The 21,219-nt window shown below is 46.5% G+C and overlaps 2 protein-coding genes across 5 annotated transcripts in view; one reads left to right on the top strand and one right to left on the bottom strand.

Moving 5' to 3' along the window:
- HIBCH (3-hydroxyisobutyryl-CoA hydrolase) overlaps positions 1–4,616 on the top strand; it is a 37,867-nt gene extending 33,251 nt beyond the window's left edge. The window contains exon 14 of the mRNA XM_059475628.1: positions 2,737–4,616. Coding sequence (XP_059331611.1) covers positions 2,737–2,852 — 116 coding nt within the window. The 3' untranslated portion in view covers positions 2,853–4,616. The remainder of the gene's footprint in view (positions 1–2,736) is intronic.
- Positions 4,617–4,724: 108 nt separating this feature from the next.
- Positions 4,725–17,900, bottom strand: C7H2orf88 (chromosome 7 C2orf88 homolog). 4 transcript variants are annotated; one of them, XM_059475630.1, is made up of 3 exons: positions 17,814–17,849; positions 12,557–12,629; positions 4,725–8,554 (listed from the first exon to the last, which is right to left on the bottom strand). In XM_059475630.1, the coding sequence occupies exon 3, from the start codon at positions 8,393–8,395 to the stop codon at positions 8,132–8,134; it is 264 nt and encodes an 87-aa protein (XP_059331613.1). In that variant the 5' UTR covers positions 8,396–8,554; positions 12,557–12,629; positions 17,814–17,849; the 3' UTR covers positions 4,725–8,131. The 4 variants fall into 4 exon arrangements, with proteins under 4 accessions (XP_059331613.1, XP_059331612.1, XP_059331616.1 ...); XM_059475629.1 differs by having other exon boundaries at positions 17,640–17,844; XM_059475633.1 differs by lacking the exon at positions 12,557–12,629 and having other exon boundaries at positions 17,814–17,900.
- Between the last annotated feature and the right edge of the window lie 3,319 nt (positions 17,901–21,219).

Raw genomic sequence — 21,219 nt, 5'->3', positions numbered from 1 at the left:
GCATAGGTCTGGGTAGATGCCAAGAATTGTTTTTCAAATCTTACTGCCTAAGAAAAGTGGTCACTTTTGGAGTGAGTGCTCAAACACATCCAGGTAGGATACAATCTCAGCAGCAAATCTCAGGGACAAATATCTGTTAATTCACCCTCCTAACTCTTTGTGCAGGAATGTGCACTTGAAATGGAGCTGAAAAGGTCTCCTACATCTTGCTGGTGCTGCAAAGATGATATTTGTGTGCAGCTTCTGCCACCTCCCCTGCAGGGCTGGCAGATGTGAGCTGTACCCTGGGCACCCCAGGGCCCTGCACGAGCTGAGAGATTTTATGGCAGCAAACAGAATGTCAGGGCCTTGGAAATAGCAGAGTTTAGACTGTGCTGGAGGAAGCCCAGCAACAGAGCACTACCTGAAGTCTGGTAAAGTCACTGCTGCTGAACAGAGGGGTTTGGGGTTTTGATTTAGAAAGGTGAAACACAAGATCAAACCCTTAACACAATGTCTGTGCTCAGTTACTTTTATCATAATGAATTCTCTTAGCCTACCTTAGAAGTCTTCAGAATTTCTGTTTTCTTAATGATTGATCTCAGGCTGGAGAGATACAAAATGTAAAGAAGTCAGTGCAGAAAGGGAATATTTTCATGGTTCTACTAGAAAACAAATATTTTGACTCATGCAAGATTAAAGACTCCACTAGAGAGACCATTAGGAGCATTGAGTTTATCCTCCAGAGTAAAACTGGCCGCAGATCCAAACAGAAAGATGGACTTGAATAGACAGCAGTACCCTGGAGTGGAGAGCTGGCAGCACTTACTGCAGCATGGCAGAGGGGAAGCTGTACTAACAAACATATGGACACTTTTTCCTCTCTAAACCATCTCTAGTCAATGTTGACTCTTGTGGATAACATTTAGACTGTGAACTTCAACTAAAATTGAAGAAAAACTGTAGATAATTTTTATTCTAATGGAATAAACATAGTTGATTTGGGATAATTACATCTTTTCACCCAAGCCAATCAGTGTTTTCAGTGTTCAGAAATACCCTGCAAGATCACAGCTTTTCAGTAAGTTACCCAGTTGAACATCACAGTAAAAGCACTCTTTTACAGGACTCTTCTTCTAAAGAATTTTCCTCATGGATTCTGTTTTCAGTGGAATTGCAGTTTCCCATATAATGGATTACCTTTTACAATTTGTTTCTAAGGAGTCTTTAGTTCCCTGTTTACAAGTAAATAGGTGCAGGGCTCTGATTTGCCTTTCTCTGTGGGGATGTATGCCTGTGTATCTTCAGCTACAGAAATATTAATTAGTGCCATTGTCATTTGAATTGTGTGTATTTTCTAGCCATTTTCAACCATTGGTTAAAGACAGAAAAGTTAAAGAGAAGTTTTCAGGTCACATTTTTTTTTACTACAAGTTGGTGGGCAGACCACAAGGCCTGTTTTTTTGATAAGCACAGTCTCTAGGCAGGTATTCTTTTAACTGAACACAACATTCCACCCCCTTACACATTCCTCATCTTGGATATTTCTAGTTCACTCAGTAAGAACAAACTAATTTAGAAAAGCATAGCAACTTACCCAAAAATAGTTGTTATTCTTGGAAATATCTGTGAGTATCATAGTTCACCTGCCTTTAGAACCAGCCTCTTCTAAACTCTTTATCAAAAAGCAAACAAATAAAAGCCACTCTCAGGAGAGAAATTGGAAATGTACCCCCTCTTCCTGCCCATCCTCTCTTATATGCTGTGGGCTGTATTGGTCAGAAGCCTCCCCCAGGCCACAGGTGCATCTCCAAATCAGGTGCTGATCTCACTCATCTGAAGGGAATTGGTAATCAGTACATCCTTGGGAGCCACAGTTCTTACAGCTGTTCTTCTTTAAATGATAAAAATGTCACATTTTCAGTAGCACCTTTATGGGTTTCTTTAAGCCTGAAAGGTACTTGGAAGGATGCCCTGGAATTCCATTAATACTAGTAATTTTTACACACAAATTAACTCCCTCTTGTTTTACTGTTTGCTAACGCAGCCATTGCTGACATGCCTTCAACATTCCTGTGACACAGGGAATGTTCTTTGGGAATTGGCATTTTCTTGTTAGCCTTTTACATGTGATTCACTCAGTGATGGTTTTTATCTCCAGTGCTGTATTTCCCAGGCTGCAGCATAAAGTCTGTGTACTGAGGTGATACAGATTGTCACAGTTAAATGTACCCAGGCCTCAGCAGCTGTCAGTATTTACAAATAAACACCCTCAGTTCCCACAAAGACACCCTGCTTTACTCTCTCCTCGTGAGTTATTTCATTATTAATGTGATGTGTTTAAATTAGCTTTAGGCACTTAGCACCACTGAGTCATCTCCTGTACTCTCCCCAGAGTCAGATTTTGCACAGAGGTGTGAAAGCCTTGTCCAAAAGCAGCACTGTGAAGTGCCATTTGCAGGCTCCCATGAAGTGCAAGTCAGCCACGAGTGGCAGGTCTGACTAAACCACTCATTTCAGGGCTGTTCTGAAGGGATTCACTGTTCCTTGTGACAGGGACATCTCTGGGCAGGTCACAACTCAGGAACTTTGATTAGAGATGAAACATCCGTGTTACAGGAGCTCTGCCTTCTCCAGAGCACACACATTTGTCTCCCCCATGGAATCACTGCAGTGATCTGTCTTGCTGCAATCTTAAGTCACTTTAATTGGAGGAAGTTCATGAGTGACTTTGGTGTTTCTCTGTTCCCCTGGCAGTGCTGATTGACAAGGACCAGTCCCCCAAATGGAAGCCAGCTGCTCTAGAAGAAGTCAGCGATGAATTTGTGGACAATTGTTTTAAACCACTGGGAAATGATGATCTCAAGCTGTAAAGAACAAACCTGTTGACATCTTACCTATGTGCTTAGTTCTGTGATACCAAAATTAACTGCAGTGTGATCAATTTGGACAAAACTTTTTAACTAGCTGAGATTCACAAGTCTATTTTTCTTTCTTTTTTTTTCTTTTTTTTTTTTTTTTTTTTGCATTCAGGAACATTCTCTGTAATGAGAAAATAATTGTATCTCTGGTTAATAATGGGAAAAATCACTTTGAGGCAAATTGTTATTTTTACTGCTTTACAGAGTGATTAACATTTAATTTTTTTGCATCAACTCTTAGTTTAGGAGGAGCCCTTGGGCAAAAGAGCACAGTTTAAGGGGTGACCTAATAAGCAAAAAGTAAAGAGACCTTTTGTGTTCTTTGCTTTGTCACTGATCTGGTAAATTGGGATTGTGCCACAGATTCTTCTGTGTACAATGAAAATAAAATATGGTTAAACCTTTAATGCAGTCAGAGCTACAAAGGAAAATGCAAGACAGAATCCATGGCGTTAAATATCCTTTTAAATAAAAGCTCAGACTGATATATTATTAGTCTGAGAACAAGATTTTGTTCTATTGATTAAACACTTGTAATTTTTCAGCCTTGCTGTGTGATGTAAACATTGTTTCAAATGGGATAGTCTTGCCAGAGCCTGAAGCACACTTCTCTTTGCTTGCATAGCCCACTTTTTAAAATGTCATTATGTCTGATTCAACTGCATAATCAGTATTTCACCATTTCAGAAAATTGCTGGTTTTTCTTGGTCTTACAGTGGTGAAGAAACAAGTGCCTCAGACCTTGCTGTGAACACCAAGCAGCAATTTGCAGTGCATTAAAGGTGGTGGGGTTCTGATGCTGATAAGATATGAAGTTACACAACAGAACCAGAACCCCTTGATACAAGTATTTGTGGGAGGGAAATCATTTTTTCTATTGTATGCAGACAGCTACTCATCTTTCTTCAACATTACATCTTCTTTTTTATGCTTCATCAGAGCACATAGCAGTGTTTCTTCCTGCTTACTTCTACACTTACAGGCAGGTCACAAGTACAAATTCTGGCTTCTCTGAAGAAAGAAAGCAAACTTCTGTTCAAATGCCATAGTCAGCAGTGGGGAATGAAAAAGTCAGAGCTGCAGCAGAACCATTGTGGAGTTTTCAACATTGGGCTGTTTTTATGACCAGCAATGGTCTGCAATGGCTTAAGGCTCCTTCCTTTCTAGGAGCTGGCGCCTGGAAACAAAGTCCAGGAAATTCAACTGCCAAAAGTGACTTGCAAAAACTCAGAGGTGAGCAAATGGAGAGCTAAATCAAGAAAAAATGGCACCTTGCTTTGGCACTAGAGTCTCGTAAGATAAAATTATTAAAATTTCAGCTGTGAGTTTATGTTACTGTGGACATACTTGTTATGGGACTGTCCTTGAGTTTAGTTCCAAAAGTAATCGAGATTTCATTAAAACCTCTAGGTAAGTCTGAAAGTGTCACAAGACTTTCTACCTCAAGCTGGTCCCATAAGAAGTGCTCCCCCTGTATTATTTAAAAATTTTATATGTTTTACATTCATAAACAATTGCTATTTTTAATTTATTTTTTAAAGATTGGTTATCTTAATAATTCCATTATTTTTGTATAAAAGGAGCAATATTCAGCCAACTAAATTACATGAAAACCACAGTAATTCCCAGGGAGCAGGGATCATGGCTCCTCTGATTGTACAAGATCTTAGGAAGAAGATACTTTTGAGTTAATAAACTTTGACTTGCATGTTCAAATGCTTCCAGAATTCATGTGAACAGGAATTAGCCCAAGCTCAAGGTAACAAGATCCTGTCCAATATTTGCAATCCTGTGTTTTTTTCAAATCAAAGGCATACAAGCAGATGGTAAGTTGAATTTTATTTGGTCCACAAGAAAATATTTTCCACAAAAAATATTGTAAAAATATATTGTAGTGTGTTTTATTTGGGAATATTGATGTGCCTTAGTCCAGAAATGTCAACTGTACAAAGTTGTGCTGCAGTTAATTTTTTGAACCATTATTAGAATATCAAGTCAGTCACATCATACCCACTCAGATTAATCTTGTTTCCTGGAGAAAATATAAAGCAAATGTATTTTTAACTCCTAAATAGAAGTAAACAGTTTTGCAGAGTATGCCAGTCCCAAACTGGAGTGCCTTTATTACACAAAATGAAGTCAAAGAATCAAAGGTAACTTAGCTGGAAACTCACTGTCAGTGGCTCTAAAACTCTAGCACAGCTTAGCATAAATTTATTTTGGTGAAGAAGTCTTTATTTTTACAATTTATTAGTATTGTGCCTATTAAATGTACATACAGCAGAGCTCTGGGGAGTTATCTCCCTCCATCTCTTACCACACTGTAGCACTGCACAGATTTATTTTCTATTAAGGGTAAGTGCATTATTTATAAGGACAGCATCCTGTAAAAGAGATGATTTTCCTGGTGAGAAGCCATCTCCCTGTTGTTTGCTTTCCATTTGCTGTGTGCCTTCCCTGAAGTGCCAGTGTCATGGAAAGCATCCTAAAGCAGCTGGAATTGGAGTGCCAGTGTCATGGAAAGCATCCTAAAGCAGCTGGAATTGGAGTGCCAGTGTCATGGAAAGCATCCTAAAGCAGCTGGAATTGCACTTGGGCCACTCTGGAGCTGCTGGAATCTTCAGGCACCAGCGAGGGCGGAGGTTGGTGGCTGCAGGTGAGGGACTGGCTGGGCCACCAAGCAGCTGGTGCTGAGTCACCCCGGGGGCAGCTGTGGGGCAGGCAGGGCAGCCACCCCACAGGGCAGCAGCCACCCCACAGGGCAGCAGCCACCCCACAGGGCAGCAGTCCCAGGGGCACGTTCAGGTGCCTGGGTGACCCCTCTTCTGGGAAATGCCAAGTGATGGTCACAGGGGATGCTCTGGTGGAACCTCAGCTGTGCTGTAACTCTCTCTGCCTGCTGTTGGACTGTGCAGTGGCAGCCTGCCAGCTGGGAGCTGCTCTCAGAAGGGCATCTGATATTCCTGAAGAGTTGCAGGTGCTAAGGCTACACCCAGAGGAAGGATTTGAGACGTGGCAACAGGAAGCACTGCAGCACCTCACTGCCTGTGAGTGCCTTGTACAAGGGCCAGGGCAGACCCACCTCAGGGTGCTCTGACAGCGAGTGCAGCTTTCTGCCTGCCCCTCACCTGCCTGGCCAACAATGGCTGTGCAGCTTTTGCTTTTTAATTTTATTTTCTATGGTTAGCAGTGTTCACATTCTCAAGCCCACACTCGTGTTAGAAAGTTTGGCCCTTTTTTTTATTTTTTGTAATAAAGCTTTATTTTAGCTCTAATAAGAATATTAATATTTTTTAATACTGAGGTTAAGCAATATCCAATTGATATGTACTGACTTGATTAGTGTTTTGGCTTTGCTTTCTAACTCCCACTAATATATGGAGGTATTTTAGAGTAAACAGTATGATTAAATATGTGCTGTAGAATTTGAAGGAGTGTCACTTATCAGGAGAATTTAAGTGAACCATAAAACCTTAGTCCCACTTTGCAAATGGCTTTGAAGACAACCACGTAACTTCAAAGAGGACGACATTACAGCATAAGCTGATTTTGTTCCCTTTTCCAGCACAAGCCTGAGAACAGCCTTAATAGCAGGTCACTGGGAATCCAGTCTGGTCCCTGGGATTTAATGGCAGCCTTGTGCTGTGTCACAGAGAAGCATTTTTCACCCTCCATTCCTGATAAAACCACTTCCCCATATAGGTGAATTTCAAATACCTAACATTTGCAAAACAGCTCAAATCATAGACTGTCTTTCTACAGCATTTGACATGGTCCTCTTTCTGCTTGCTTCCCATTGCTTGAAAAATCATGCTTTGGATCATTTACTAGAACTATGTGTACCTTGTAAAAATAGTAACAGCTTTAACCAGTATGGAAAGCATTTCTCTATAAAATGAAAACAAAATGGAAAACATTTTGATCTAGGAAAAAGAACTATGTCTTTTCTACTGGGCATCACAGAGAAAGGAACAAACAAGTGGTAAAAGCCAAGCTGTTAGAAGGCCTTCACTTTGTATAAAACATCAGCCACACTGTACCTTTGGGATGAATGCAACAATCCATCGGTGTCCTGATGTGTGTGTGGTGCACTGTGAGTGCAGTGGGTCAGGCTGTGAGCCCTGGGCAAGCAGGGAGCTGTGTGGGGATGCCCTGGGGAGAAATGCAGCCCCTGAGCTTTGGCCTAAGGCTTGGTCCCCAACTCTGCACTCAGGGCACTGCTCAGGGCTGGGGCTCCTGTGGCTCCTGCTGGCACTGCCATGGACAGGTTTTCCCATGGGGAAGCAGCAGCCTGCAGAAGCTGAAGGAAGGTGTCCTACCCCAAGGGTGGTGCTACAGAGTGGAATTGCAGTGTAATGCAGGCAGAGCTGCCGTGAGGCAAACTGTCCTAAAGCACTGCCACACCTCTGAAGGTTCCTTTCACTGGTTACCAGCAGCAGTGTTTGCACATCTCTCTGGGCTACAGTAAAACAACAAAACCAAATCCTTCCAAACTGGCACCCTAACACAAAAAAACCCCAAACAAAACCAAAACACCAAACAGCTTTGGTCTGAACACAGCACCAGATGTCATTAACCTATCTTACTGCAGGGTTTTAGAGACAAGCTCTCAAGCATTTACAGAAGCATCTGTTAATGATAATGCACTGCTTATCGACACTGGCACGTTTCTCACTGGTTCACTTCAATGGCAGGTGAAGAGCATCATCATCCAAATGGCTCCCTAAATACTACTGGGGTTTGCAAAGCACCTCCCATCACCTTCATTATTTTGTGATTTTACAGATTTGGTTAGGTCACAGAATCAAAAGTAAAATTTATGATAGCAGTAACCTTTGCTACATGCACACCTTGATTTCACTTCAGCAAAACGCAGACAAATCACCAAGCACAGAGAGTTCATCTCACCTACAGACAGACCACTGATCTTTTATGCAGAACACAGAAATAATCCACGTTTTGTCCTCTGTGGCAGTGCTTGCAGAGGTGCAGGGCAGCCACAGTCTTTTCATCCTCCTTTTAACGCTGATTTTGCTCACATCCAACACATACGAAGACAGAGTACACTCAACACATGGCTGACAAGGAGTGACACTTGATGGACAGGTTCTACTGCGATCCAAGTGGTTTGTTAGCAATCTAGGCTGAAAGGCAGATTTCTCAGGCTCTCCCTGCAGACACCTCCCCACGGCGGTGCCCAGGGGACAGCAGGGGCTGTGCTGGCAGGAGGCTCAGGGCACGTCGCTCTCGATGAAGGGGATGTCGCTGTACTTGCTCTCGGTCACCGCCCACTGCTTGACCGCCTGCTCCAGGATCTCCCGGGAGAGCCGGTGCGCGTAGTCCAGCACGGCGGCGCTCGAGGGGCCCTTCTCCTCCGCCTGCACCGCCAGCAGCGACGACTTCTCCCCGGCACAGCCCTCGCCGCCTGCCCCGATCCGCTCATCCTGCACGGCGCTGGAACCTTGGAAGGCAGCCTTGGATTTGATGCATCCCATGGTACATTGGAAAATGCAGCCGCAAAAGTCAGTTCAGCAGCATGCTTGGATAACCTGGAAGCGGTTCCCTTGTTCGGTGCGGCGTCGCTGCTTCTTGCCGGTGGCTCCAGTTATTTTCAAAGAACAGGACATCTCCTTTTGTGCTTCTTCTGAGGAAATCTGTCAAAACAGTGTTTCATATAAAGGCAATAAATACGTTACCGTTCTCAGTGAGCTCAAAGGAAACGTAAATTCACTACAGGCGCTTGGAGAAGCGGCTTAAGTAAATCTCTGCCCAGCATGCGTAAAATGTTTTTATCGGTAACAACCATCTACTACAAGTAGGCAAAGTTTGACCTGAATTCATGCTGCCTTTGAATGCAATTCCCAGTACGGGATGTAGGCCATCTAGGAATGTAAAATCTTATAAAAAAGATAAAGTCTGTTTCTTCCAAGCTGACAATGCGTTACCTTTCTCCTGAAACTGCAAACAAATGCTGTTTCTCTCCAGGGACTGGTGCTGCTGGAAATAAACACTAAAACCACCCCAGAGCAGCACCACACAACCACCATAGCCAGAGTCCAATGTCATGGCTGTCACACGCCCTCTGGGCACAATGACACTAATTCCCAGTGTCATTCTGCTGTTGCTGAAGGAGGCTGGAGCAGGGCAGCCACCAGAAGGTATTCACAAGGAACAAGAGCTGTTTTTTTTTTTTCCCTGGAGAGGGTAGGCAAAGCAGCAGCAGCCTGCTGTGATCAAGGCAGTTCCAACAGAGCCAGAGCACCATTCTCGCTAGAGCAGGACGACTTTACACCCAGAGAAGGGAAAGTGACCAACAAACCACCTGGCAGAGTCCTTTTCAAGCCCTCAAGATCCAGAATTGGTCAACTCCAAATATGGGTTTTTGTTTACTGGCCTACAAAGCTGTTTCTGGGGCTACTTCCTCTCAGGCAAAGCAGAATCTCACGCTACGCCTGACTTTGCCTGGCATGCGCTTACCCACTTATCAGAGTTAACAGACTGCCAGCCAAAATAAAGACTGCACAGCACAGAAACCAACTGTTCCCTGCAGCTTCACCCAATGACGTTGTACTAAGGTCAGCCAAAGTTAAAGATTTTTGTAAATAGCCTTTGAAAACACAATCATGGCAAAGATGTTAAGCCTTATTTATTTCCTTTATACAGTGGAGGAAATAGGTGCTCCAATCCAGTAACCTGATCACAGTCAAATATTTGCAGAGGAAGTCAATCCCATTTGAAGGCAAATGGTGCTTCACAGGTAGGATGGGACTTCCCCAGTCTAGCAGTTGCCTCAGGAGAACCAGATCCCTGGGACAAGCTCCTGTCCTCTCTTTGCTGCTTCATAAAAATCACTGCTACCTGTTTTAGGGCAGCAGCACAGAAGGAGTGGCTGGCACTCCTGGCGGGAAGTCAGCCCTAAAGGGCTCCAGAAACCACCAAGTCCACACAAACAGTGCCACACCTCTGGCTGTGTAGCAGGACATTTCAGCACTGTAGAGGAAGGTTTGCAGACCAGCTCAGTGCAGTCCAGTGAGTCTCTTTGTGCACACTGACCTGTGCAGCACGTGCCCAGTGCTCTGGGACGGGCACTGTAGTCCACAGGCCTGGAACACAAACCCTGCTGCCAAGGTCTGACTTCTACCTGCAGTTTTACCCAACACAGAGGAGAGCCAAGCTATGAGATTTTAATTTCAATATCTCATCATTAAATGTGTAAAGACTGGATGGATAACTTGTTATTAGATGAGTTAACAGCAGGATTCCCTTATTACACAAAAAAGTACATTTATCCCTATGTCTATACCCATGTCTGTCCATAACATACACTGATCAAACTTACCATGCCTCCAGACCAGAGGCCAAGGAGAGGCCTGAAAGCAATTCAGGCAGCTGAATAATTCAAAGCTTTAATAGTAATATCTTGTGCATGTCTAATTTCCATATTTACCATCAATAAAACATTAATACTAATCACTTCCACTTGCTTTTCTGGACAAATCTGTAGATCCAAGAACATGGTAAAGAATCACTGGCAGCAGGTACCATCCAGCACTGCTGATGCCTGAAAGCTGCAGTCTTGATCCAGCCAAGGTAATCGGTAATACACAGCTGCAGTGTATTTTTATCAGAGTTTATCCTTGACACTTTCCTTAAAATAGACTTTTCAGATTTGGATGTTTTTATCCAAGTCTGGAGCTATAGTTTTCCTTTTTTTTTTTTTTTAAGTTTTTTAAATGGAGGTCTGTTAAATAGAAGCTATCTTTAGTTAGGATTTTATCATTGCTTTAATGTTTCCCATGTGCAGGTGGAGATTTCTGTTAGGGGACACCAGCAGATGAGTTAGTGTCTAATGGAAAGGACAGAATGGAGTAGAGGAGGATAAACTTCTCCTTAAAGCAGGTAGGGAGAAATTCCCTAAGGTGAGCATCTTCCTCTGCAGAACTCACCACCTCTGCCTCTTCACCTGGGTCAAGCCAAACGTTCCTGGGACTGTCCTACACAGAGAACAGGTGGCTCTGAAGCTTGCAGACAGCAAGGCAATTTACAATACAATTCAACTGTTCCAAATCAGCTGAGCTTCAAAGCCAAGTTATGGACCCTAGTTTAAATTCTTGCCTGTTGCTCATTTCATTCTTTACACAGCTCAGTACTTTCCAAGTCACTGCAGTGAGTGTTACAGTGCCTGGTCTACTGGAGTTAATAATTGTTGGCACAGAAATAATTGCAAATGAAGCTGCCCTCAACCTTCTGGCTGCTTCCTTGTTTTGCTGACAGCCCTTGCCTGCACACACACGGTGAAATGCAGTTTAAATCCTCTCTGCCTAACTCATCTCCAGAGTGTTAAGTTCTGGCAGATTTTAACATCTCTACCTTTCCTCACAACGCTCATACCCTGAGAGGGAAAAACCCAACAAATCAGAGCAGCTCATTTTACTCCCTTGCTGCATCCTGTAACTGCACAAGGCCAAACTGTGTGACAGGAGCCTGCTTCTGTCAGTGCCCAAGTCCTGCTCTGTGCCCAGCTGTGCCTCAGACATCCCTGCATGGATGGTTTGGGGCTCAGGCCAAGGGCTCTGCAGTTCCTCACGTGACAAAGCCGCTGGGCTTAGCTGGAGCCAGGGTCAGCGAGCTCTGCTTGCTCTGCTCACCCTCAAGCAGGAGCTACAGCAGCACCATCAGAAACCAGAACTCATCTTCTCCTTTTAGAGACAGATTTTACAGTAGGTGAAATGCTGATTTATTCATCTGAAAAATATAGGCTACTAGTTGTGCTCCATTTTACTGGATGCACAGTCAAAATGTTTTTAAATGCTTCATTTAACTTCAGCACAACACTGTGCATGACTTTAACGGAAGTCTTGAAAACAATCAATTCCATATTGGAATTGGAAGTTCCCAAGGATAAGTTCAGATGTTTTTTCACCTAATACTTTATTTACTGTGGTAATACTAGGAGAGAGAAAATTTTGAGGGGGTGGTAGCTGAACTCAGCAGGCACACTAGGGTTAAGCAGTCTCTTTGCCAGCCTGGCAAAGTGTTTCCTGCCAAGGTAAATTCATTTCTAACTACTGAAGGAAACAAAAAAATTGGTGAAAGGATGCCTGCAATTCACTATTAGACAATATGAAATAGAGGAAGAAAGCATTAATCACATAACTGCCATTTAAAAAAAACAAATAGGATTTTTAAAAGCATTAAAATTCTCAATAAAAATAACTGCAAAAAGGTAAATGTGCAATATCAAAAATTAAGGGTTTCACTGGCCTCTGGAATACACCAGCATAAGATGAAAACAGGCAGAAGAGCAAGCATTTTGCTGTTATGCAACATCTGTAGCCATCATAAGCAGGTAAGTTCCTGCTATCATCTACACGTTTTCCATCCATGAGAACCTCAGGAAAAAACCTTGAAGTTCAATATAACGCTATAAGAAACTGCTTTCTACAACACCTTATGTCACAGCAGTCACCAGATTAAAAATAAGCCAAAGTTTTCAAAACAGCTTCAAAATGTGCAGCCTTACCCAGCTGAAGGCAGCAAGTAATTCCTGCTGTGACAGAGCCAAACTTTTTGGTTCAAATATGATTCCTCCTCCAGCAGGGAGCCTTTCAGCTTTCCCCTGGGTACCTGCAGGAGAAGCTCAGAGTGCCACTTACCAGAACCACGTCTGCTTCTAACAGGTTGTCCCCTCGTCCCCAGGAGAGCACAGACAGCTTCACCTCTGGGACTCTGCAAAGGGAACCCAGGAACAGAGCTTAGCACCCTCCAGGGTGTCAGGGGTGCACAACATCCACCAGCAAGGTGATGAATCTGTAGTGCTGGCCTTGCACAAGGCTGCCTGCCTTTTCTCTCAGAACTTGACTTTGACAAAGGTAAAAGGATGATACAGCACTTAATAAATTAGATTGAATGACAGGCTGCAACAATTTATACACAGCACCTAATGCTGGGCTCAGAGTGGGGCCACTGCTTGGGCAAGTGGCTCCTGACCATATCTAGGATGCCAACCTCCTCCCACAGCAAGGCCAGGTCAGGGGCATTTCAGCAAGGATATGGGAAGGGTATTGTGCCCTATCTGTTGCCTAACCTCAAAAGTTCTCTCTTGTTTTCCCTTCTCCCTCTCAAAGCTTCTACTGAGACCTGGATCATCCAAGGACTCAGGGAGAACAGTCAGACAATGCCAGTGCTGCCATTAGCATGGAAACAATAAACTCTAGAATGAAGGTATTCAAACCTGGAGTTTGGGCAGGTGACCTACCTGCAGAAATAACCAAACAGCACTCGGGCATCTGCACCTCTGAACTGCACCCAAACACTATAAATATTCACACTCTCCATGTATAACAGAGAGGGAACCCAGAACACCCCTCTCCCTACCAAGGTGGGCTCAGGAGCACTTGTGGCACTGGCCCTTGGATCCTCTCAGCTGTGAGCAGAGCAGCAGCTCATAACTGGCAAAGGCATGAATCATTCACTCAGTGCTCAGCATCCCCTCCATCCCTGCAGGACTCTCAGCTCCCTGTGCAAAGCAGCCCCAGGCAGAGGCTTCCAGAGCAGTCCAACCCACCAGGCCTTCAGTTCTGCTCTCCTGAACATCCAGCTTCTCGCAAATCCTACACAGGAGATGCACTGCCTGACATTTATTAGAACAACTCATCATAGGAAAAGGAAGTTTTAAACAGCTACAGTTACTTTAAGACAAGCACAATACCAAAGATTCTGCTGCCTCAGGCAATCACTGATACCCAAATATCCCAAAACAGCTCAGGACATGAAAAGCACAAATGGAGCTCTCATTGCTCTCAGAGCCATCCCCTCCCTCTCCTGTCGCTTAGTGCCAACAAGAGATAAGAGCTACAGATTGGAAAAGGCTGCATGCAGCAACTGCAAACAACTGCTGTGCAGGATTAGCATGGAAGGGAAAGTCTCCTGGTTATCTCAAGGAAAGTCCAGGAATTTCAAAGGCTTGGGTTTTTGCCTCTCCATGGCCAGAATTGATAAAGCCTTTCCAGGCTTCTAAGCCAGTTTCTAAATGAATGGGAGAATAATACATTTGCTTTTCCAAATCAGGCAGACCTCTAGTTTACTTTAACAGGTTTTTCAATAAGAGCACAGCTGATGACAGAATCATAAATTTGGTTTGGTTGGAAAAGGCCTTTCAGATCAAGTCCTAGCATTATCCCAGCAGTGCCACGTCCACAGCTAAAACTTGTCCCTAAGGGCCACATCTGCACATCCTGGGCATCCTCTCAGTGAAGAATCTTTGCTAATACCCAACCTAAACATCTCCTGGCACAACCTGAGGTAATTTTGTCTGGATCTATTGCTTGTTACCTGAGAGAAGAGACTGAGCCCCACCTGCCTACAACCTCCTTTGTCAGAGCAGTGAGTTATTTAATGGAAGCAATTTCCATGTCAAATTTCATCTCTCAAGCACTTTAGCAATGCAGTTAAGGAACACGAAAATCTTCAAACTAGAGGGAAAAACAAGAGAGAATAAAATGTTTCTTTTTATTTCACTTTATGATTTACATGCACAGCGCAAGTGAGGTGTTTTTGCTGCTAAATAGTACAACTGTGTCAATGTGAGTTTTTATGCTGACAAACTCTGGAACTCTAAAAGTAGCACTGACTTAAAATAAAAATTAAAAAAGGCAAAAGCCCCCATAAAATCAAGAAACAGTCTGACCCCTCCTCAAGACACACAACCACAGAAACCAGGAACAAAAACAAGTGCTTTCTGCACTGTTCTAGCAATCTTACCCAAGCTTTGGGAAGCAGCAAACCAAGATGAAATACCAAAAGAAGCCTTTGAGTGAAAATACCAGTAGTTCAGAGAACGGCAATGCCAGTAGGTACAGCCCTCAGCAGCCACAGTGTTATTCCTCATGCAGGAAGAAGTCTTGTTAAAAGCAAAGAACACTGTGTGCTTGGTAGCTGTCTAATTTCATGAAAGTAAAACTGTACCCAGTCGGCCTGTCCCGAAATCCTCCCTCCAGTGCAGCAGTTTATTCACCAGAGCTGCACACACTGTGTGAGTGCCCCTGCCCAACAACACAGCTCAGGGGGCAGCCCAAAGGCCATGGGAGAACAGGATGCTAAAAACCTCTTACAGGTTCTGTTCATATTTTACCTCAGCTGCTTGTCCAAACAGCTGTATAGGCTGCTGTTAGTCCAAATTTGGACAGAAATGCTTACAATGTATGGATGGATTTTCCCCAATGTCTCAGAACACATGCATGTACCAGTACAGACTCTGCCATGGACAAGAGGGAACATTAATTTAACTACCCCCCCGGGAGCAGGAGAAGGATGCCTACCATTGATGGAAGCCTGTTTTCTAGATGGGTAACAGTGAACCAATGGATTTCCTTAGCAAGAAAGGCCTTGGAGTGAGGCTGGAGAAGAAAGGGCATGAAGAAGATTCAAGGCTTCTCAGAAACTCCATCTGCAGGAAGTTTAGTCAAGGTTTAAGGAACCCAACTACAGAAACTATAGAGGAATGCCTTTGGAAGGGAAAGCTAATAGTGATAGAGGAGATCCAAAGTTCTCCAAGATCCCAAATACAAAATAATGCTCAAAACTGGTAAGTGAACAGAACCAAAATACCAGAAACAAAGTTTTTGATCTATATGTACAGCTTTTTCCTTGTCCTGCATCACACCAAACGATGCAGGTCCAACACTTCTTTCAGCAAAGCCCACAGCTCTTGTAATTATCAGCCCTTCCTATCTGTTCTAGCTGCAAATCCACGGTCTAGAGACCATCCCCACAGCAGGGGAAAACACAAAGCACACCAGCAAAGGTGTCAGAGACACTGGCCAAGTCCTACACTGAGGTCAGACTGCTGTAAGGCACAGCCTTGGGCCCAGACAGAGCAGCCTCGTGGTTTATTACAATGCTGCAACACTGTAACCAACTAGAGTGGAAACAGGAATTTTCCTACATATACCACAAAACTTCATCCCAACAACTCCATTATGCAGTCACAGCCTCCCTAGCAACAGTCCTCTTCAGGACCACATTGAGACATTGAGCTGCTAACTCAGACTAAGGCTCAGGATCCAGCCTGGTTTGTAAAGGTGCATTACTGTCCTCCACAGGTGCCTGGCAGAGACAGAGCTGCAGACAATGAAAAGGGATGCACAAATCCTTACGAGCAAGAAAAGCCCCTCCTGCAGCTCTTGCTGGCTGCTGCCCAGCCTGGGGATCCTGCCAGCAGGAGCTGAGGAGCAGCAGCAGCAGCAGCGAGAGCAGCCGATCGGTGTCTCAGGCTGACAGGGTCGGGCTTCATTGTAGTGGCTGTCACAAGATTCAACCACGAACATATGGAGCTGCAGAGCATAAGGTATGAATGAGGGACACTGCCTGCCTTTGTGACAGCCTCAGGAAGCTGAAGGCTCCACTGGAGTAACAAAAATGAAAGTCAGAAGGAAGGAGACGGTCAAGATCTGCCCAAGATGAACCACAGAAGAGCACAATAAAGGCAGCACACAAGCCCATTCTGTTCTTTAATCTCCAAAAGCCCATTATAAAAAGGGAAATGGGAATTAGTAAAGCACCAGGAAAGCCATCTTTCCACATCTCACATAGGAAGGCACAGGAAAACACAGCCCCACATTTTAAGTCACAACTATGTTACCACTGACTCACACAAACTAAGGAGTAAGAGGACAAAGTGAGGGGCAAACAACCAGATGCTCCAGCTGCACAAAAGCTGCCCCGAATTGCAACAAAGAACTATGTCAGCCTTAAAAAACACTCTGTCTCACGGCTCTCCCCCGGTATTTGTTTCCTTGAATTCCACCCCTCCTGATGTGCCAGCTCCTGCTCCCAGCATTGCCGCCTTCGCACCTGGCAGCGGGAAGGGCCGGGAGCCAGGCGAGGCAGCCGTGCCCGCACAGCCTGGCACCGCTGCCAGCCCTGTCCCCCGGACCCTGCCCACGGAAACGCCTTGTCCCCAGGGACAGGAGCGTCCCGAGGCTCTGCCCAACCCCTCGGGCAACTTGTACCAACCAAGGTGATTTTAAAGGAAGAATGTGCCCAGCAGAACGTGATGTTCACAAGAAAACTAATTTGTATGTACTTAAAGGTTAAAAATGCCACTTTGTTAAGCCTACAGGATAAATCTCTGCATTTTTTCCTTTTTTAAAATGACTATATTTAGAAACCTAATTTGGACTGCTACTTACTGAACTATGAGAAAGCATAAAATATTTCTAAACGTTAAAGAATGTTTGCCATGATGGGTCTTGCATTATTAAATCTGTATTTTATAACACGCCAGATGAACGTAACCTGCTCTGTATAAGAGTCAGTGTGGAAGCCTGGAAAGATGCTCGTGGCAAAGCAGGGGCTGACAGACCCTCACATCACCTCGGCCGGCAAACACAGCAGCCGGAACAGCGCTTGGAGAGAACCAGGCACGCCGTTCACCTTCCCACTCCGCATCTCTCACCGCTGTCCGTAGCACCACCTTTCCTCAGGGTGCCCAGCGGGAGCGGCACCTCCGCTTTGCTCAGTTCGGAGGAGTCGGCGGGCGGCTCCTCGCAGCGAGAGGACGGGAGGAGCAGGGCAGCAGCACCGCCGGCTGTCCTGGCAGACCCCAGCTCAGAGCCCGGCTCCGTCGCCCCGCTCCCCGAGGCCAGCGCTGCCCACGGCCCCGCGGTGCGGCCGCGCATCCCCGCTCCCTCCCTCCCGGCCCCGGCGCGGATCGGGCCGATGGAGCCGGGCACATACCGGCGCGGCGGGGCGGTGTCCGTGCGAGCAGCGTGCTGGAAGCGTGGCCCCGCCGCGCACGGTCCCCGGCCGCCGGGCTGCCCCTTCCTCCGGCGGTGCCCGCGGGATCCGGCCCTCGTCCCACCGACGCCGCCGCCTCCTGCGGGCTCCTGCGCGGCAAAGACGCAAACCCACCGTCAAAGTCCATGCTGGAGCGCTCCCGGCCCCGCCCGGCCCCGCGGCGCTCGCACAGGTAGCGCCGGGAGGGCCCCGCGCCCGCCGCCGCTCCCGCCGCTCCGCCGGGCGCTCCCCGCCCTCCCCGGGGCGGCGGCGGCGGGGCCGGGCGGGGCCGGGGGCGGGAGCGCCGCCGAGCCCGGAGCGGCGGTGCCGCGGCCCCGACCCGGCCCCCGCCGGCACCTGAGCCCGGCCCGCAGCCCCCGAGCGCCCCCGGCCTCGGAGCTCCCGCCCCGCCCCAGCGCCGGCACCGGCCCTGCCATTTAAAATAAGGGAAAAGGGGAAAATCACCCAGGCAGGAAAGGCGCCGCTCATTGGCTTCCCCTCCTTTAAATCCTCCTCCCTCTCTACTCGGCCCTAGTGAGGCACATCTGGAGCGCTGTGTCCAGGTCTGGCCTCCTCGGTACAGAAAACACCAGGAGCTGCTGGAGAGGGTCCTAGCAGAGGGCACAGAGACGATGAGGGATCTGGAGCACTCTCTTACAAGGAGAGACTGCGGGAGCTGGACCAGTTTAGTTTAGAGGAGAAGAGATGGAGAGGGGATCTCATCATTACATATAAATAACTCAAAGACAGGTGCCAAGAGGATGGTGCCAGACTCTTTCCAGTGATGCCCAGCAACAGGGTGAGAAGCAGTGGCCACAAACTAAAACACAACAAGTTCCACCTCAACATGAGGGAGAACTTTATACTGAGGGTGTCAGAGCACTGGAACAGTTTCCCAGTGAAGTTGCAGAGTCTGCTTCTCCAGAGACATTCCAAACCCATCTGGGTGCATTCCTGTGCCCCTGCTCCAGGTGACCCTGCCTTGGCAGGAGGCTGGATGCTCTCCAGAGCCCCTTCCAACAACCCTAACAGTTCTGTGATATGTGGAAAAGATGTTCAAAGAATGGAGTTGCCATATAAAAGCTTAGGGCCATCACCACTGTGTGTTCCCCTCAGCCCTGGGACAGCTCTGAGGTGCCAGAACACACTGAGCACCAAGGACTGGCGAGATTTAAAGCAAAGAAAACAGTGGAAAAGACTGGGGGAGAGGCCTGGGTAATGCTTCTCTGATTTTATCCTGTCAGGCAGCATCAAATCATGTACCACCACAGAGAAGTATTAATTATACCAAAGTTTTTTAGGAAACACCCCCATTCCAAAGGAAAGCTTCCAGAATGAAAGCTGAGCAAACTAAAATAGCATTTTCAATTTTTCAAAAATAAAAGCTATGCTAAAAATGAAAACTATTTCGTAAGAGAGGCTGCACACATACCGTGGGTAATGCATTCCTGCTTTGGGGGAGTTCTTGACACCCAAACTACTGTACAATACACACGAGCATGCCTGGGCACCCCCTCTGGGAGGCTGTCACAGAGCTCACACCTGGTTGGGGCTGGCAAACAGCACCCCAGGACTCACAGGAGTCCCCTGGCCCTGATGGGGACAAGCCTGGGAACACAAGGCTCATGCTGGGCCTGGCTTGTGCTGTAGGGCTGGGCACTGTGCTCGAGCCCTCACTGCAGTCAGCATTCACTTTCAGTGCCTGTGCTGGGCTCTGGCTAGGTCTCCCATCTATTTAGGCAGGTTTTATAGAATCAGGGAATCATTTAGATTGGAAAGTGTAAAGTTCATTTTTCTCCCGGCTGATTTACGACCAGTGATAGCTCAGGGACGCCACTTGTAAGGTTTTCCGTGCTGTTTAGGTGGCCTGGAAAGGCCCAGGGATGGCCTTGAAGAGCCGACGCTTCAAAGGACGAGGAGAGACTTCTGATCTTGTCTCGGTCTCGGTGTTTATTAATTGTTTATCTAAAAGATTTTCTTTCAGCCCGACAGAGGTCTGCACAGCAAGTCAGCCATGGGCACACTCCCGAAGCCCCCGGGCGGTCACTTATCTTTATACCCTAAGTTACGTGTACAATATTTATCATTTCTCCCCAATACCTTCTACCCTTATTAACCGGTGCACTTCTAGTAATAACCAATCCCCAAGTGCCACCACCACCACAGAAGATGGAGGCCAAGAAGAAGAAGAAGAAGGACAGGACACGCCCCAATTCCTCCATCTTACTTCTTTAGACCCCCCTGTACCAAAATCCTAAACCCTGTGTCTTACACTCTAACTAACTTATCCCTTCACCATTCACCCAGTGAATTCCTCCTATCCTCACACAGGTCTCGTCTCCTGTGTAGGATCAAAGTCCAGCCACCAGACACTTCTGGCAGCATTCCAGGACTCCCGAGCCCCCCAAGGGTGGTCTTGGTCCCTCTGCACCTCCATCCTGAGGTGCTGAGATCCCACAGGAAAGGACCTCCAAGGTCATCAAGTCCAACTGATAACTGGCACTGCCAAGTCCACTACACCACTAAAACATGTCCCTTAGTGCCACACCTATGCAGCTTTTCAATACCTCCAGGGATGGTGCCTCCACCACTGCCCTGGGCAGATTGTTACAATGCTTGGCCATCCCTTTGATGAAGAAATTTTTCTAATATCCAACCTAAACCTCTCCTGGCACAATCTGAGGCCATTTCCCCTGGATCTGTTGCTGTTATTTGGGAGAAGAGGCCAAGCCATCTCACTACACCCTCCTTTCAGGTAGTTCTAGGGAGCAATAAGATCTCCTCTGGGCCTGCTTTTCTCCAGGCTGGACACCCCCAGCTCCATCAGCCCCTCCTCACATGACTGACCCTCAGCCCCTTCACCCTGCTCCTGGGCACACTGCAGCACCTCAATGATCATTGCCAAGCAGCTCTCCAGCTGTCAAGTAGGTTTCTAACACATTTCCAGTCAGTCATTGCCTTGCCAAGGAATTTCTTGCAGTGCTTTCAAAGCCAAAGAAAACACTGCACTGGTAACATTCATCAAGAGAAGCACCACTGTAACTGTAGCTGCTGCTCACAGATTATCTATTGCATGCTGGAGGGGCTGTGCAGGGCAGTGGGATGGGCAGGTACACAAAAATAAGAACAACATCCCTCTGCTCCTCCAGTGGCTGGGAAACCCTCCCTAGCCTGGAAAGCTGGGGGACAAGGAGCAGGCAGCCACCCCTGCACACACCACCACAAAACCCAGCAGCTCCTTGTACAAAAGCACTGCTGCTACAGCTGTTGTGACCACCCAACAACAGCACACAATATTGCACTCATTACTTGCAAACAGTCCACCTGTGAATTAAAAACCCCTCATCTTTCACTAATTACTGCCTTGGGGCCTGGAGAAAGCGTTGTGCTGCCAAGTGCTGGGTACAGGGTTTGTACACACTGTGTGCGCTGTGTCATTTCATCCAGCTCTAATGGGAGCCCTGCTCCCTCAGAGACCAGAGTTTCTGGGGCTGGGGTGCAACAGAAGACCAAAGCTCAACCCTTAGCAGCAGTTCCCAGG

Source organism: Ammospiza nelsoni, chromosome 7, assembly GCF_027579445.1.
Source record: "Ammospiza nelsoni isolate bAmmNel1 chromosome 7, bAmmNel1.pri, whole genome shotgun sequence".
Classification (NCBI taxonomy): Eukaryota; Metazoa; Chordata; class Aves; order Passeriformes; family Passerellidae; genus Ammospiza; species Ammospiza nelsoni.
Note: the sequence above shows the minus strand (reverse complement) of the source record. Positions and strands in the feature narration are given on the sequence as shown.

Coding starts and splice junctions, on each gene's coding strand:
- C7H2orf88 (XM_059475633.1), bottom strand. CDS start 8,395: ATGGGATGCATCAAATCCAAGGCTGCCTTCCAAGGTTCCAGCGCCGTG.